Raw genomic sequence first — 15,479 nt, 5'->3', positions numbered from 1 at the left:
CCACACACACGCACCTCCCCCTTTGGCCTTCCTGGCAGCTGCAGTCCGGTCTCCTCGGTGTACAGAGTGAGTCTGCATCTGAACGGCGGATTCTGGGACGCTGTCTGACAGCCAGGTCTTGGTGAAAACGAGAGCGCAGCAGTCTTATTTCCCACTGTGTTGTAATCCTGGCTCTTGGCATGTCCAGTTTGTTTTCCAGAGACCGCACGTTAGCTAGCAAGAGGCCGGGTAGTGGTGGTCGGCTAGCGCAAGCTTTTAGCCTAGCATGGAGCCCTCTCCTCTTGCCGCGCTTGCGTCTCGTCCCCGGATCGCTGTCCTGGGGTCAGCCTGCTCTCTCGGGGTCGGTGCTTCGGGGCCTTCCTGGGCGTGATGGTGGTTGCCGCGGGAGCGGACAATTATTCATAGCTCCAGTGGAATAAATCCGGTGATGTCCAGAGGGCTGTGATTAGCGATGTCCAGCAATGCCTGTTTCCTGTATGCAATTGTGCACTGCATCAAAAGCGAAACACACACACACACACACACACACAAAGCCGGCATTCAACAGCGGAACGCGCAAACACGTCGGCCCATGACAGGCGCCATGTTGTAATAAAATCAGATGATTCAGGTTTGTTAGTCATATCTATAAGCCTGTAGAAAGAGGTTTTAATTCAAAAGCCTCAGTATTATTCATTTAAGAATTTGAAGCATTGTCTGTGTTTAGACCTGTGTTCTCTGGATAGAACTTCTGTAATGAAACTGAGGAAGTCCTGGATCCCACCAATGTTAAGAACAGAAGCTCTGATTTAAATTGGATTTAAGCTTGACAGGACTGAGCATTATAGGAATATTCACCCGCATGTCACCCTTCTTTGGTTAAGGCTGCGTTGCCTCCTTTGTTTTCATTATGTCGGAAAATCCCAAATAAATTTCTGTAACTATTAATCATAAAGACAGTCAATGACTGTGATACTGGTTGCTGATCTGTTGACTCTGTGACTCAGCCTCTCTGGAAATATGTGACTTGGCTTGCAAGGTATCTAGTTGTTCCTCCTTACTGTTATAACCTAATGGCCCACTGCCTCACCCTAAAGCAGCTCTAGTCTCTCACAAGCCTTCTACAGTATAAATAGTCTTGTCAGCCAGCACAGACTTAAATGATCACAACCATACTAGCAGCAGCTCAAAGAAGAGTAAGCAGCTCTACTTCAACCCACCTCTGTCTAGCTGCACTGCACACTAGATGAAGAATAAAGGAGCATAGGATTTGCAGTCCTTGAGGGAACCAAATATTTTTCCGCAGTACATAAAGCCCTGTTGACAAATTTCTCCTAGTAATATTCGAAGTAAGTTGGTTTTGTGACATCTGGTGTATTATTAAGGATGATCTATGAAATGTCTTAATGTAGTGACTAGTGAGTGATGTCTGTATTTAACAATAAGTCCATCTTTCCATTTCTTCTTTTTAAAAGTCTCCATACAACCCTGGGCAAAATGCTGGCTCCGCCCCTCTAGTGTATTCTCCCCAGACACAGCCAATGAATGCACAGCCACAGAGTCGCCCGGTGAGTGAACCTTTGGTCTTAGATTTACAGAACGCCTGCCTCAGAAAGTCCAAGCAGCTTGTCTTTCACTGTGACCGAGTCAGTGACATGGAATATGGTGTTTGGAAACCACACAGAGCTGCTCGAGTTGATTGATCCCACTGTGATCATGGCACTGAGGCACTTAACAGAGGCTGTATTATTTTTTTATTTTTTTATTTTTTTTAATGAATTGTTCATCGTTTCCTTAGAGGCTAGTTGTGGGTGGTGATACTGTATCCCGTGTAGTATATGTAATTCCAGTTTGCACTGGTATTTTATTAAATGCCATTTGAAAAATCTAGTTCACTCAGTCAGCACCTTAATGAAATATAATGTGAAAATAGTGGAGAAAAGGTGATAGCCACAAAAATAAAAGGCATAGGTCAAATGGAAGTGATTACTTTCTGATCGTCCAACATTCAGACTGTGACGTTGAGAAGGAGTCAGAAACTTCTTCAAATTGAAGAAATGACAGCGCATGTGGTGACATTTGTCCTGAATCTATTAGGTGGGGACCAGTTGGCCTAAAAATCAGGGTATAAACTGTCTGCCCAGCTTAAATTCAGACCTAGCATTGAACTAGTTTCTCTGTACAGGCAGCTTTTATTCAGTGTTTCTGGGAAAGTTATCTTTTGATGCGTACTGTATATTGTAGGAGATTCCCACGGAGAACTGCATTATTAGATCTGTGGAGTGTATTTTGTACTATGGGATTTTATCCCTTATTTGATTTCTTTTTTTTCATAACCAATTGTGGCTGGCTATTCTGTTATTGGCTTAAAATATCTGTGTGAAATTTTAGTGCAAAGTCAAGCTGCTCTATCTCGGTGTTTTTTCAGTGTTGCCTAAAGAAATCTTTTAGAATATAGGTAGCACCTTAACACCTGTTATGTAAATCTCCCACCACAGCAAACCTAATGAGAAATATCCAGATATTATATATATCTTTTGCCAGCATTCTTTGTAAACATTTGTTATGTGTGGCTCCTGCCCAGCTCCTATCTGGAGAACCACACTAACCAGAACATCAAATTGTATTTACACATACACTGTCTTGTTTTAAACCACAGACTAAAGAAATACGAATAGATTTTTCCAATATCATGCTACTTTGTGTAGAATTGGCCATTTTCTGTTGTAATAAGTTTGATTATATAAAAGGAGTGTATACTGTCATGGTGATGTGTTGTCCATTTTTATATACAGTGTGTTTTAAACTATTTGGTTACAATGGAAAGATTTACCACATACAACATTATAAATGATTTTATTTCCACCACAGTCTGCTAATTTTGTGTTCGGCCCTTTGAGACAAATTTGTGATTATTGGGCCATGCACATAAAAATCAACTTAAGTCTTTTCAATGTTTGACAATTTGATATCATAAAATCAGCATTGTCCTGATGCAGCTAACCCAATGTACCTGGTACATAAAGTATTTTATTTGCACATTCACACTTGTCTGTGTGCTGCATCATGTACCTCGTATCTTTAAAGCTTTGTTGCTCTGTGGTTTTGTACTGTATTTCCAACCATATGCCTCCATCACTCATCTCTGTGTATCTTATGCTCTTTCTTCTTTCCACTTTGCCATCACTGCTTCAATCTCCTTGCTGGACCTCTCCTCCCTTCCCCACCAGTTTGCTACGGGCCCTCGACCAACCCACCATCAGGTAATTTACCCCTGCTGAATGTCCCTGCTGTTCCCTCTCTCGCACCATCATCATGAAAGCAAGTTTGCTGGTACCTGTTGGCAAAGTGCTGTTGGTGGGGCATCTGTTGTTCTTTAAAAAAAAAAAGTCTGAGATTTGAACACCTTGCCATGGATACAGTTCAAGTGGTTTTAATTATCTTTTTTTGTGGAGTTTGCTGCTACTTAATCAAGATATCCAGTCAGGAGTCCTGACTTTGTTTATTTTTATTGTGAGATTGGTGTTGGTTCATTCTAAGAATTAAATTGATATTTAATAATCTGTATCAGGGTGTTAGTATAATGACACTTGCAGCTGTCCTGGGTCTGAGCTCTGAGTACAGTAACTAACTGCTTTTGCACAGGATGTATCCAGATGATTGTGGTTCTCCCAGCCTTACTTATAGTTGATATACAGTGGGTACGGAAAGTATTCAGACCCCCTTAAATTTTTCACTCTTTGTTATATTGCAGCCATATGCTAAAATCATTTAAGTTCATTTTTTTTCCTCATTAATGTACACACAGCACCCCATATTGACAGAAAAACACAGAATGTTTGACATTTTTGCAGATTTATTAAAAAAGAAAAACTGAAATATCACATGGTCATAAGTATTCAGACCCTTTGCTCAGTATTTAGTAGAAGCACCCTGTTGAGCTAATACAGCCATGAGTCTTTTTGGGAATGATGCAACAAGTTTTTCACACCTGCATTTGGGGATCCTCTGCCATTCCTCCTTGCAGATCCTCTCCAGTGCTGTCAGGTTGGATGGTAAACGTTGGTCGTCATGTTTAACATGTCATTTTGCTTCAGTGGCATTTTGGTCTGTTTCACCCAGATAGATGAGTCGGTGTGAAAATGTGGGAAAGATGGTCAAAAATGTGATTTAATGTGCTTCTCTTAAAAGCAGTTGTAGGTTTGGTGGTTGAATAAAAATGGGAAGGAGAAAGCTGTGTGACCACACAAAGCAGTTTTGAGTTTTGAGATTCAGTAAATTTGCCACTTCCCCTTTTTTTAACTGTCTTCTTTTTTATGTGGTGTCAAATCTGTGAAAAAGAAAACATTTGTTTGTACATGACCCGGTTGTACTTTTCCTCAGATGCCTGGTAATATCTAACATCTTCAGAATGAATCTAAATGGTAAATCATAATAATGTGGTTTATGATGACATATGAGTGCACTTTTCAAAGTACTCTACATCAGGATATTTCATTCTGACTGACAAGATGTACTTAACATGTACTTACCAAACAAACAAAAACACTATCTTTATAATAATGACCCTCATCAGTCAAATTAAATATTCTTCATATTTTATATTAGAAAACCAGACAGGAAAATGTTGTTTTTACTGCGCCAACCAAACCAGTGCTTTCAGATGAAGACTTTTAAAGTGTAGGTGAAAACTAAAAATCGACAGTATGAATCTTTCATCACAGGAACTCACAGGAATTGCACATTAAATAGTTTATTATTGAAAGAAAAGTGGATGAATAAATCAATTATAAAACAAACACAAGTGAGAATACATGGAGGACTGCAGACTTAATCTAAACGATATCCGGGACTCACCGCTCAGCAGGGAGGGATTTCATTCATGAAGTGCTGGAGGAAGAAATGGGAGGATGTCTGACCTTCGCTCCCATACTTATGTCTGTGACAAGCAAAGGGTCTGAATACTTATGACCATGTGATATTTCAGTTTTTCTTTTTTAATAAATCTGCAAAAATGTCAAACATTCTGTGTTTTTCTGTCAATATGGGGTGCTGTGTGTACATTAATGAGGAAAAAAAATGAACTTAAATGATTTTAGCATATGGCTGCAATATAACAAAGAGTGAAAAATTTAAGGGGGTCTGAATACTTTCCGTACCCACTGTATTTTTAGGAGCACACAAGGTATTTTGTACATGATAAAATCTTGCCCTTGATTGGATTTCACTCTGTGTTGCTCATGTCGTCTCACATTCCCACAAATTCAGTTTACAGCCCGGCACAATCTGTTCAGCACAGTACATTCCATGCTTGAGTGTGTAAGCTAGTTGGTCTGTATTTATATTACACAGTTTAAAAGAATGTCTGCTTATGGTAAATTGGAATACAAATTATGAATTTGTTGGAATGCTTTGTCCTTGTGTTCCCATGGTAGATTACTCAGGTAGTCTGAAGGCTCTCTCTTGCAGCTGCATCTAGGCACAATTCAACACACTCAACTGAATGGCCATCAGTAAGGTCGGACTAGCGCTAGTGGTGCAGGACACACCCAAGGCCATTTCTTTATAGCAGAATACCCATTAAGCCCAGTTCTTGCTCTCTCTAATTTCTTTCCAGTAATAACCCTAATAACACAAAGGTACTGAAAGTAATTGTTTTATTTTTGTATGGAATAAGAGCTTTGTTGTTTGGATCTCTTCATAGCCGTGACTGTAAGCCAAATTCTGTACGGCCAAAAATGACTACTTGTCTTAAGACACTGATTATTTCAGATTGCTTACTGAAAACATAATTGAGGGTAATCATTTATTTTCAGGGTATAAGAAGATACAGAGTTTTCCACAGGTTTTCAGACTAGCTTTCTTGGCTAACTTAGCTAATTCAGGATGTGTTAGCTACGTTAGCATTTTCTTTACTTTTAACCATTGTTACCATTCTAGAGAATGACTCCCAAGCCAAGTTATAAACTGCTATATGTATTCTTTGTGGAAGCTAGCCTTAACAATAGCTGTAACTACCATCCTGAGTTGACAGTACAGAGCGATATCCAATCAGCTGCTTGATTAGCTTGGCGATGCTGTTAGCGATGTTCATCCAAACACTGATTATTCAATGACAGATCATTCCTGAGGCCAGCTTGTTTTGTTTTGAGATCAAGTTGCCATCCTGTTATTTTATATAAGTATATGTATATATATTTATAAATATATATTTTCCCCTATATTCTGTCTTTCTTGGTTCCACCTATTTCTCTGTATATATTTAAATTTTTTGTGCCTTACAAAAGCATATTGGGAACCTCAGTATTGGAGTAAAATTCCTTGGATAGAAGCTACATGCTGAAGTGACTCAAATCCAATTTTGTTTCCTTCCAAGTGACTCACATCTGATCTCACCATTGATGTGGGAACAAACCAAATTTGATTTTTTTTTTTTTTTAATGAATTCTGGGCCTCTTCCATATGTGGTTCTAGATCTGATTCATGTCTGATCTCTGACCATGTGACCCCTATCAGTGATCAGATTGGAATTCATGTTTGTCTTATTATTATTATTATTATTATTTTCTTTTTTTTAATCTCCCACCTCTCGGTATGCACATACATATTCTTTAGTTATCATTCAGTGTCAGCCCCTCACAGCAACAAGAGCCACAGGTGTCAGTGGAGAGATTAGGAAATTTAACTTTCGTTAAACATTTATGGAGAAGCGTCTGATCAAGCCAAACTAGAAGGAACATACTGTAACCAAACAGTTTTTGAGGGAATTGTGAAATTTGACTATCGCACAAACACTGTTTTTATTCCTTTACACATGTGACTCATTAATTGTGCATTATGGCCTGTAGTGTGAATGTAGTGAGAATGATAAGGGATGTTAGCCAGTGCTTAGGTACAGAGTCCAGAGCAACTGTATGGGCCAACCCCAGTATTTGTCTGTGTTCATGGTTGACATTTGTGTAAAGTACAGTCTGGATCCTGTGAGACAGCTGACACTTTGTGCAGCAGTGTCATTAGATTATGAAGGGCATGTAAATTCACATCTGGTAGTGCAGTATTTATGTTATCTGTGTATTACCTTGTGGATGCTAAGAGTCGTAGACATGTCAGGTTGCTGACATATGGGCCCATGTGACCTTTTGATATCTTTGTTTGTTGATCCATGCTGTAGTGACTCAAACACCCCCCACTTCCCACATTACTAAGATTGATGTGTTATTCACACCCTGTGTAACTTGTCTAACATCCTCACCTCTTGGATGCTTCTGTGTGCTGGGTGTGTTTGCTGGCAGTAGTGTGGCACACACACCACATACACAAGTGCATGCTCTGGCTGTCACAAACTGGCGCTGGGATCTCTTGTGCCACCACGGAAGTGGAGTTGGAAAGCAGATGAAGGAGAACAGTGGCCTTTTATACAAATGGAGAAAACAGCCATTGTCTCCCTGGATCACACTCAATGGACAGTAAAGGGTGCATAGAGATCAGAAAATCAATTCATTTGGCTAAGATATACGTGTGTCTGCAAACAAAGATCATCATTATTTCATTTTATACCACTATTATCATGAATGACTTCTTTGGATTTCAAATACAGCTTTTGCTTTTATGTGTCAAAAACCACGTTTGGTGGAAATTACAGTGCAGTTACTACTAAAACAAACAACTGGTGTATTCTTCGGAGAGCTCTTCAGAGCTTAAATGACTTTATTTCTCTGAATTTGACCCATGACTGTGTCCTCTTTGTTTACCATAAAAAGTAGTAATTGTGTTGTAAACCCGTTTTCTTAGCATTTTCACCTTAACTAGCACTGTAGAGGGCATCAGGATGACAGTTTGATTCAAGTGATAGGGGCTATTGAGTCACTTAGGCAACAGCATCAATTCACTGTTATTTCTCCTTTATATTGTAAAATATCAATCCACAAAAAGAGACTAAGGATTTTCACTGAACACTGATTTTATTTTCTATGAACACTCTACCAGTCAACATACCAGACTACCAGGACCGTGGAGTGTCGCCTACCAGCTTCATAAGATAGAAGGGTGTCTGAAACGCTCCCTAACATCATATCAGTTAGTGAGAATCGCAGGTCACAGCCAGATCCCATTGGGCCTGGGAAAACTGCTTTGCCAAAGCAAGAGGGAGACTGGCACAGAGGCTCAGACTGCCTGATTTGAGAAAAGAAACTCCCCTTTAAGTAAAATGTCTGTTTTTGAGAGAGGCTTACATGCATGCGGGTATGTGTGCATGTTGGGTCAGGGTGGCACATGACCACAGGTCAAATACTGATGTGACATTTTGACTGACTTTTCAGCTTTTTCCACTCTACCACACAGTTGTTGACAAACCAGTCCTCACTTTGACCCCGTTTTCTATTGTACGAGTTATTTTTCTGCTCAAAGTGGCTCAGGACCGGTCACAGTGTCAGGAAGATGAGAATGACTGGGTAGCTTCCTGCCTTTAATGTATGTGGGTGATTGCTTGTTGTTGTATTGAGGCTTCAGTCTCACCATTACAGTCTCCCATTGGCTTTTCTCTCTTTCCTGCTTTCAATACTCAAGGGAGGATTCAGGCCCATCCAGGTAACATTTACTTATGTGTCGAAAGTCGCTGCATACGTGCATGGCATGGTGAGGATCATCCTTAAATGATCCCATCCCTCCTACTGTACCTTTTAACCCTGTAGAACCCCTTCATTTTCACTACAGTGTATGCTCAGTAGAGGGGTTCTTTATCATCATTTTATGCTAATGTATCATCTTTTATCCTTTATAGAATCATTACTGGACTTTTATGTTCATTATTTTGACATTTTGGTTCTATTCATTTCATATTCATTACATTTTTAATGAGCATGTGGAATGAAAAAAGACATTGTGTATCTACACTGTATTATTCCCTAAGATAAATACTTTTAGTTCCTTTTTATGTCTGTGTATCTGCTACCTGATGGAAAAATGTAATGTCTAATATTATTTTATCGAAGCCCACTGGACATGGATTTGGTTTGTGGCGTTTGGAACGGACACTGGTTGTTTCAAGCATAACCTACAAAGCACTTTTGCACAGCATTGAAAAGTTGTTTTGAATGTTGCCTTGTATTTTTTTGTCATGCCAGCAATTTCACTGAGACTCTTCAGGTAGCTAGTAATGGCCATTTCCTGGATTTCCACAGGGCTGATTTATTGCTGTGAGTTCCCTCCTGGGTACTTTTAGATGGGCTTACAGCATTGTTTATTCTGCTCTCTTTCACCGGATCACACTGTGACTGTGGTTGGGTATTCCCTGCTTGAGCCCTAGTTTTTTGGAAGTCGGTCACACGTGTTGGTAGTGGTATTTCTTCGGGCCTGACGCTCAGAGATTCCTGCACAAAATCATCTGTGCTGTCCAAATACAAAGACTATCAGATATTAAATTTTTAACAGATTTAAGATGTTCTGTATAGTGGTCATTGTAGTTGCAGCAACTACAGTATATTGTGTACACTTTCTGTGCTCTTTGATGCACAAGAAAAAGCCATATTGGTTCCTGAGGAACAGACCCGTGCCATGTGCCAGACAGTCAGCAGAATGATAAAGTTGGCCAAGCAGCTCAGGCACAAAAAGAAGTATTTGAATTGTTTTAGTGGTCCAAGAATTGTTCTTTGTTGCAGCTTGTGCATCGCTGTGGAGCTTATTTACATTGTAGGCTGGCCAAAATGAAAAATAAAGAACTTAGAAATGGGGAAAAAAGAATAAATGTAATTTACACTTTGCCTTTAGGACCCTCTGTTGGAAATAGTAATCGGGCCTGTCTCTGCCAAAATGTCTGGTTTTCTTTTAAAAAGTAATTCAAAGTCCTTTGTTGCTTATCCAACCACAGGAAAAATGTCATGTTAGAGATTGTTCATGTCTTTATAAATGTGTAAATATCAAATGTTTAATCACAAAAATGCAACAAGCAATTTGAAAACCCAGTGATCCACATGCCCAAACCTTAAACCACTGGTGTGTGTATATATTGTAGATATCAAACTTTATTTCATGTTTATTTACTTTGGCAGCCAGTCAGGTTTCATTAGATAAAGGATACACTATGTCTTGTAAACAGTTGGTGAAGATGTGAAAAACTGTAGTCTGTATTTTAGATAAAGCCTGGCAGCATGCTGGAATGGGACTGCTGCTTCTGGGATAGTACCTAATGTCTATTGTTGTTTCTCTCCCTTTTCCTCTGTTTCTCTCACATGGTAATTTCAGTTTTTCCAGAGGACTCAGATGCAGACTGCAAGGCCCACCATCCCTACAAACACACCCTCCATACGGCCCGGCTCACAGACTCCCACAGCGGCCGTCTACCCCACTAATCAGCCTATCATGATGACTATGGCACCCATGCCTTTCCCCTCCCCTCAGGCTGCACAGTACTACATCCCACAGGTGGGTAGAGTCTGTCACACTTGGCTGGGTTTCAAAATTATAGTTGAAGCCGTTCACTACAATTTAATTAAGTAGTGAATAATTGTAATTGTTCCAGCAATAGTTATGTGTATGAGCAGTTTAAGTGCAAGCATGGAGTTTAAAGCTACAATAGAGATTATCAAAATCTACCTGGCTTGCTCAACTATGCACTGCTACATTGTCCTGCGCTCTGCCACGCTCTGCCCAGCTCCTCAGATATTTGTCGCAGTTACATTACAAGACATGAGAATGCAACAAAACGTAATGATCAAGCAGAAATAATTGAAAATCTCTAATTGGTTAGAGAGGTCGGTCCTGCTCAAAACCTTTTAAGAAGCTTTGACAGCACCTCTCCTCTATTAAGACAAGTTTTGGAGCATATTTCTACAACAAAAATATTTGAAAAATGTTACATGCTATAGCTTTACGTCTACATATTACAGTTATAAAAAACATTTTTTATAGTTTATTATAACAGATTTCTAACATTAGTGTTACCCTTTGTCTTAGGTGTAAATTAAGAAAATATATTTTGTAGGGTTGGACCAATTTATCGGCCATACATCAGTATTGGCTGATGTTTGCCTTGTTGACTGCCATTGGCCTATCAGCAAATAAGATGATCATTCACCCATGGCAGTGGCCAATGTTTATCTGGTTATCTGATTCAGACAACAGTAATGTAGCCAGGTGCACGTTTGGGACCGATCCACTAGGTATAACAGCCTTTTTTGTGGCAGTTTGCACACATGTGGTTTGTTTTCCGATAAGGTGAAAGAAAATGTCGGCCATGTGGAAGCATATGCAGTTTATAAGACGTGTTGAGCAATCTCCATGGACAGGGCCAAAGCTAAAGGGATCCCTAACAAGGTGGTGGAGTTCATCACATTAGATGACCAACCTTTCTCCATTGTGGAGGAGGTAGGGTTTCAAAGTCTGATGGAGCATGTGGCGTCCCACTGCCCAGTTGTCATTGTGCTGACATCTGTCTCCCTGAACTCTACAATGTTGTGGCCACACAAATTCATGACCCGCTGGCTGGTGACATCCCTACCATCAGTTTTAGAACTGATATATGGAGTTTGAATGCTAGCCCTGTGAGTATGCTGAACCTCAAGGCACCGTGGATTGATAAAGATTTTAACTTGATAAAAGTAGAGTTACACTCCAAGGAGTTCACGGGCTCCCACTCCACATCTGCTATCTCAGAGGCATTTGAGAAAATGTTTGAAACATGGAAAATTGACAAGTCCAATGTGCATGCTGTCATTGGAGAGCACCTGTGTTGTTCATGCGGTAACATGTTTAACGTCTCTCCCTGTCTTCCTTACTCATAGTACCGGCACAGTACGCCCTATGTGGGACCTCCTCAGCAGTATTCTGTGCAGCCCCCAGGGTCCGGCACCTTCTATCCTGGTCCAGGGCCAGGGGAGTACCCTGCTCCATATCGTGAGTCATTAATTCAAGGCAGATGCCAATATCACATGTAAAATATGATTTTATCTTAGAGTAGCTCAAATGCACATAATCTTTAAGCTTTGTGTATCCCCAGACTACAGAGCCTGAGAGTGTTTAACTAAAATCTCTTTTCTTCTGTTTTTTTTTCCTTGTAAATTCATTCAGATCCCCTCAGGTACCACCCACCTGTCTCACCCTCTGTCCCTGCTCCCGTTCCCACAGCTGGCCCCCCCTACTACCCAGGACAGACTGTGTACTCCCCCTCACCCCCCATCATAGTGCCTACACCACAGCAACCTCTACCAGCCAAGCGGGAGAAGAAAACAGTGAGTATCTTGGTAGTTCCTTTGTCCTTTTTTGTAAATGCAACAATGGGAGTGAAATACAACATATAAGAATGTATTAACAGATTTTTGATTGTAGTTGATATGCAGAACGTCCAGTGAAAGTGCTTTTGAATTTTTGAATCTTTGACTTTCATGAATTGTTTAAAAAAAAAAAGTCATAGTAGACAGTACTCAGAGAGTGCAAACCTCTGCCAAGGCAGATCAGTTTCCCCATAATGCCATCACACCTAAAAGCAATATTCCCATGATTGTTTGACCCTCATAATATGAGTTGTGTGTCTGTCTGTTTGACCTAGTGTGGGGCTTAGCTACACACACACACACACACACACACAAGGTGCAGGGCTCGCTCGACCACCACTGCTCGCCATCTCTTTTGGTGGAGCAGATTTAGAGCACATGCAGTGAATTTGGGGCACAAAAACAAAAAGATTGGGCTGTTTTAATAGAACATAACTGGAAAGTTAACATGCCTGTACTACAGTTGTATCAAGTATCCAGTGTTAACCACCATGTTGGAAGGGTTTTTTGCCATCCAGGGCTCTGTGCCATGAATTGGCCTTATCTCACATCTACTTTCTGTCTGCTTTTTGAGTTATGCTGTGAACAAACCAACCAACTAACAAACAAATGTTAATCAGCCTAACCTCAAAGCCCATTTTGTGGCTATTTAGGAGCTTTCAGCCATATCTCTTGATCTATATCATCTGTCACCTGAAGTTTAGATTCTGGAAACAGCAGCGGGCAAAACAGTCTTACTTCAAGGTCCATTTAGTGGCTGTTCTGGCTCTTTCAGTCAAATGCTTTTCATCAGCAGATAGTTTACCCAGTTGTCCCTGTTGATCTTTAGGTTGGGAGTAAAGGAATTGATTTTTTTTTTCTAGTCAAGGATATGTTTGATGTTTTCCATGTGGAGGTATTTAATACATTTATTTGAAAGCTAATAATTTAAATTAGCTCTTAAATTCTTCTGCATGAGCTTGTAATGACTAATTGGTCTGCACATTCTCAGACTGCATTGCTTTTACAAAGACGTGGATAACGCCTTTGATCGTTTTCAGGCTTTACATCTTTTAGAACCTTGCACTATCCATACAATTTTCAGATAAAGTCAAGAAATGTAGCAAATTTTGTTACTGGTTGATAAATGTACAAATGCTGTCAGGGTATGTTCAGGTATTCTGTCTATGCTTATAATATAAACACACTAAAGAGAAATGATGTTCTGTGAACTCTGAAGTGCTTGATATTTAAGAGCTGGTGTCCTGTTTTTCTCTTTTTTCAAATATTAAAGGCTTGCATTATAGTCCAAATTATTTTGAATTTGTTTTTTTCACTATATTCAGTGCAGCTCAACATTCATGAGAAAAGATGTTAGATATGACCAGAAGTATACTGACACTACACCAGTAGAACTTAAAAATTGAGTGAAAATGCAGTCACATGACATTACTGGGGGTCAGATTACTAGGTGAAGAGGCTAGGTGTAAAATTTGCTAACTTTTTCACAGACACTTCATTTGCAGTCAAATGTGATGCTGTCATTTTGTGATTAAATCCTTTTTTTTTTTTTTTTTTTGCTGGTCACTTCAGGATGCTCCCTTCTACCACACAAGACGTTTTATTTTTGATTGTGACCCACCTCTTGCTCAGTGCATTGATGTAATGTAACAGGTGGCACAGAATAAATACAGCTGAGGAAGAGTTGTACCAAGACTTGAGTGCTTTAGTGAGGTCTGTTTTTTTGTGCCATTGTTCTCCCAGATCCGTATCCGTGACCCCAATCAGGGGGGAAAGGACATCACAGAGGAGATTATGGCAGGGGGTTCAGGGAGCAGGAATTCAACGCCTCCTGTCGGTCCCCCCTCCTCTACCCCAACCCCGCCACAGGTATGTCTGTCTCTCGCACACCCGCCTCTTAACTACAGCATTTACATTCGAGGTAGTTTAGCATTAGGAGCAGCTGATTAGCCTGGAGCTTTACAGTAGCTGTCAAGAGCAGAGGTGTCTCATGTTGCAGTGTGACCGGTCTGCTCTAATCCTGTGTGCTCTTCACTATGTGGGTGACAGAGACAGAATATGCCCCCTGGGTCTTGGTTCATTTATTTGGCCACCTTGCCCTCACAGGAAATTCAAGATGGCTTTCAGCCCAAATGTTACACCCCTGCAGTTTATTACCCAGGACATTGTTGCATCATCTAATTAGCACATTTGTAAGTAGTTTCATCAATGTGACTGTGAATTTATATCCTTGGTGTACATATTCCTGGGAATATTAAGGATCTACCGAGGGAGTCATTTCATCACCATTATCACACAGCACACGTTTAGACATGCAAATGGGGCTGTGGCTTGGTAATTCCACCTTACACTGTATTTTCTCATAGCTATATAATAAACCCACTGTAATCTTGTTTTTTTAATTTTTTTTATTTTACACCTTCCTCTTTCGCATCATGGGTTTCTATTCACTCACTATCTTTTACAGTAGATTGCATTATGTACTGTCTGTATACTCCTACTCCTACTACCAAGTCTGCTCAGATCCTCTATCCAGAGTCTATCCAATCCATTACAAAAATAAAGTGAAACTTGTTTGTTTTTAAGGGCATAGCTTAGAATTAAACCTGGAAAGCCAGTGATTTTAAATCCTGGTGAAACAGCACAGCTGCTTGAATAGCAGGTATAAAGTAAATTAGCTTCAGTTTAGATTGAGAGAATGAAAACCAGCAGGGCTCACACTCTTGTAATTGAAGCTTTAAACCATTGTACTAATGCCAAGGGTGGGTTGGGTCAGGTATCATTAGGGATTCTGGAGAGGGGTGTTGTGACTTCTTCCTCTCTGTGTCCTTTTGTGGATGTTAACAGTGTATTTCCTCTCTTTTTCTGTCTGTCTGTGCCCTCTTTGATTTAATTTCTTTATGTACCTTTCCTCTGTCCCTTACGCTGCATTGTTCTGAGCCGTCTCCTCTTGCCATTTCTCCCACATTGATTGTCATTCTCTTGTCTTGTCCTCCATTGCTGTCCTCTTAATCTAACCATACTCCATTGGACTCCTTATTTCTGTTTAATCTGGCATTTGGGCTTGTTTATTTGTGTGCATGTTTGCCTACATCTCTGTGCCTGTCTTTCTGATTTTCTGTGTTGCTAGTTTTTATGGCCTCACCCTCATTATCCTCACATTTTCTACCTCAAATCACAGCAGCAGCAGCTGAACAGCAGCCAGAGTCCAGAGCAGCCGCAGCAGAACGAGAG

General features: G+C 40.2%; 1 protein-coding gene across 1 annotated transcript in view; it reads left to right on the top strand.

The window, feature by feature from the left end:
• Window positions 1–15,479, top strand: part of LOC109967057 (eukaryotic translation initiation factor 4 gamma 3) — a 45,249-nt gene that overhangs the window by 2,903 nt on the left and 26,867 nt on the right. The window contains exons 2-9 of the mRNA XM_020612426.1: window positions 1,455–1,547; window positions 3,210–3,242; window positions 8,545–8,565; window positions 10,219–10,398; window positions 11,757–11,868; window positions 12,100–12,203; window positions 13,989–14,114; window positions 15,376–15,451. Of these exons, the coding sequence (XP_020468082.1) occupies window positions 1,521–1,547; window positions 3,210–3,242; window positions 8,545–8,565; window positions 10,219–10,398; window positions 11,757–11,868; window positions 12,100–12,203; window positions 13,989–14,114; window positions 15,376–15,451 (679 nt within the window). The 5' untranslated portion in view covers window positions 1,455–1,520. The remainder of the gene's footprint in view (window positions 1–1,454; window positions 1,548–3,209; window positions 3,243–8,544; window positions 8,566–10,218; window positions 10,399–11,756; window positions 11,869–12,099; window positions 12,204–13,988; window positions 14,115–15,375; window positions 15,452–15,479) is intronic.

This window comes from Monopterus albus, unplaced genomic scaffold (assembly GCF_001952655.1).
Source record: "Monopterus albus unplaced genomic scaffold, M_albus_1.0 scaffold1.1, whole genome shotgun sequence".
Taxonomy (NCBI): Eukaryota; Metazoa; Chordata; class Actinopteri; order Synbranchiformes; family Synbranchidae; genus Monopterus; species Monopterus albus.
Note: the sequence above shows the minus strand (reverse complement) of the source record. Positions and strands in the feature narration are given on the sequence as shown.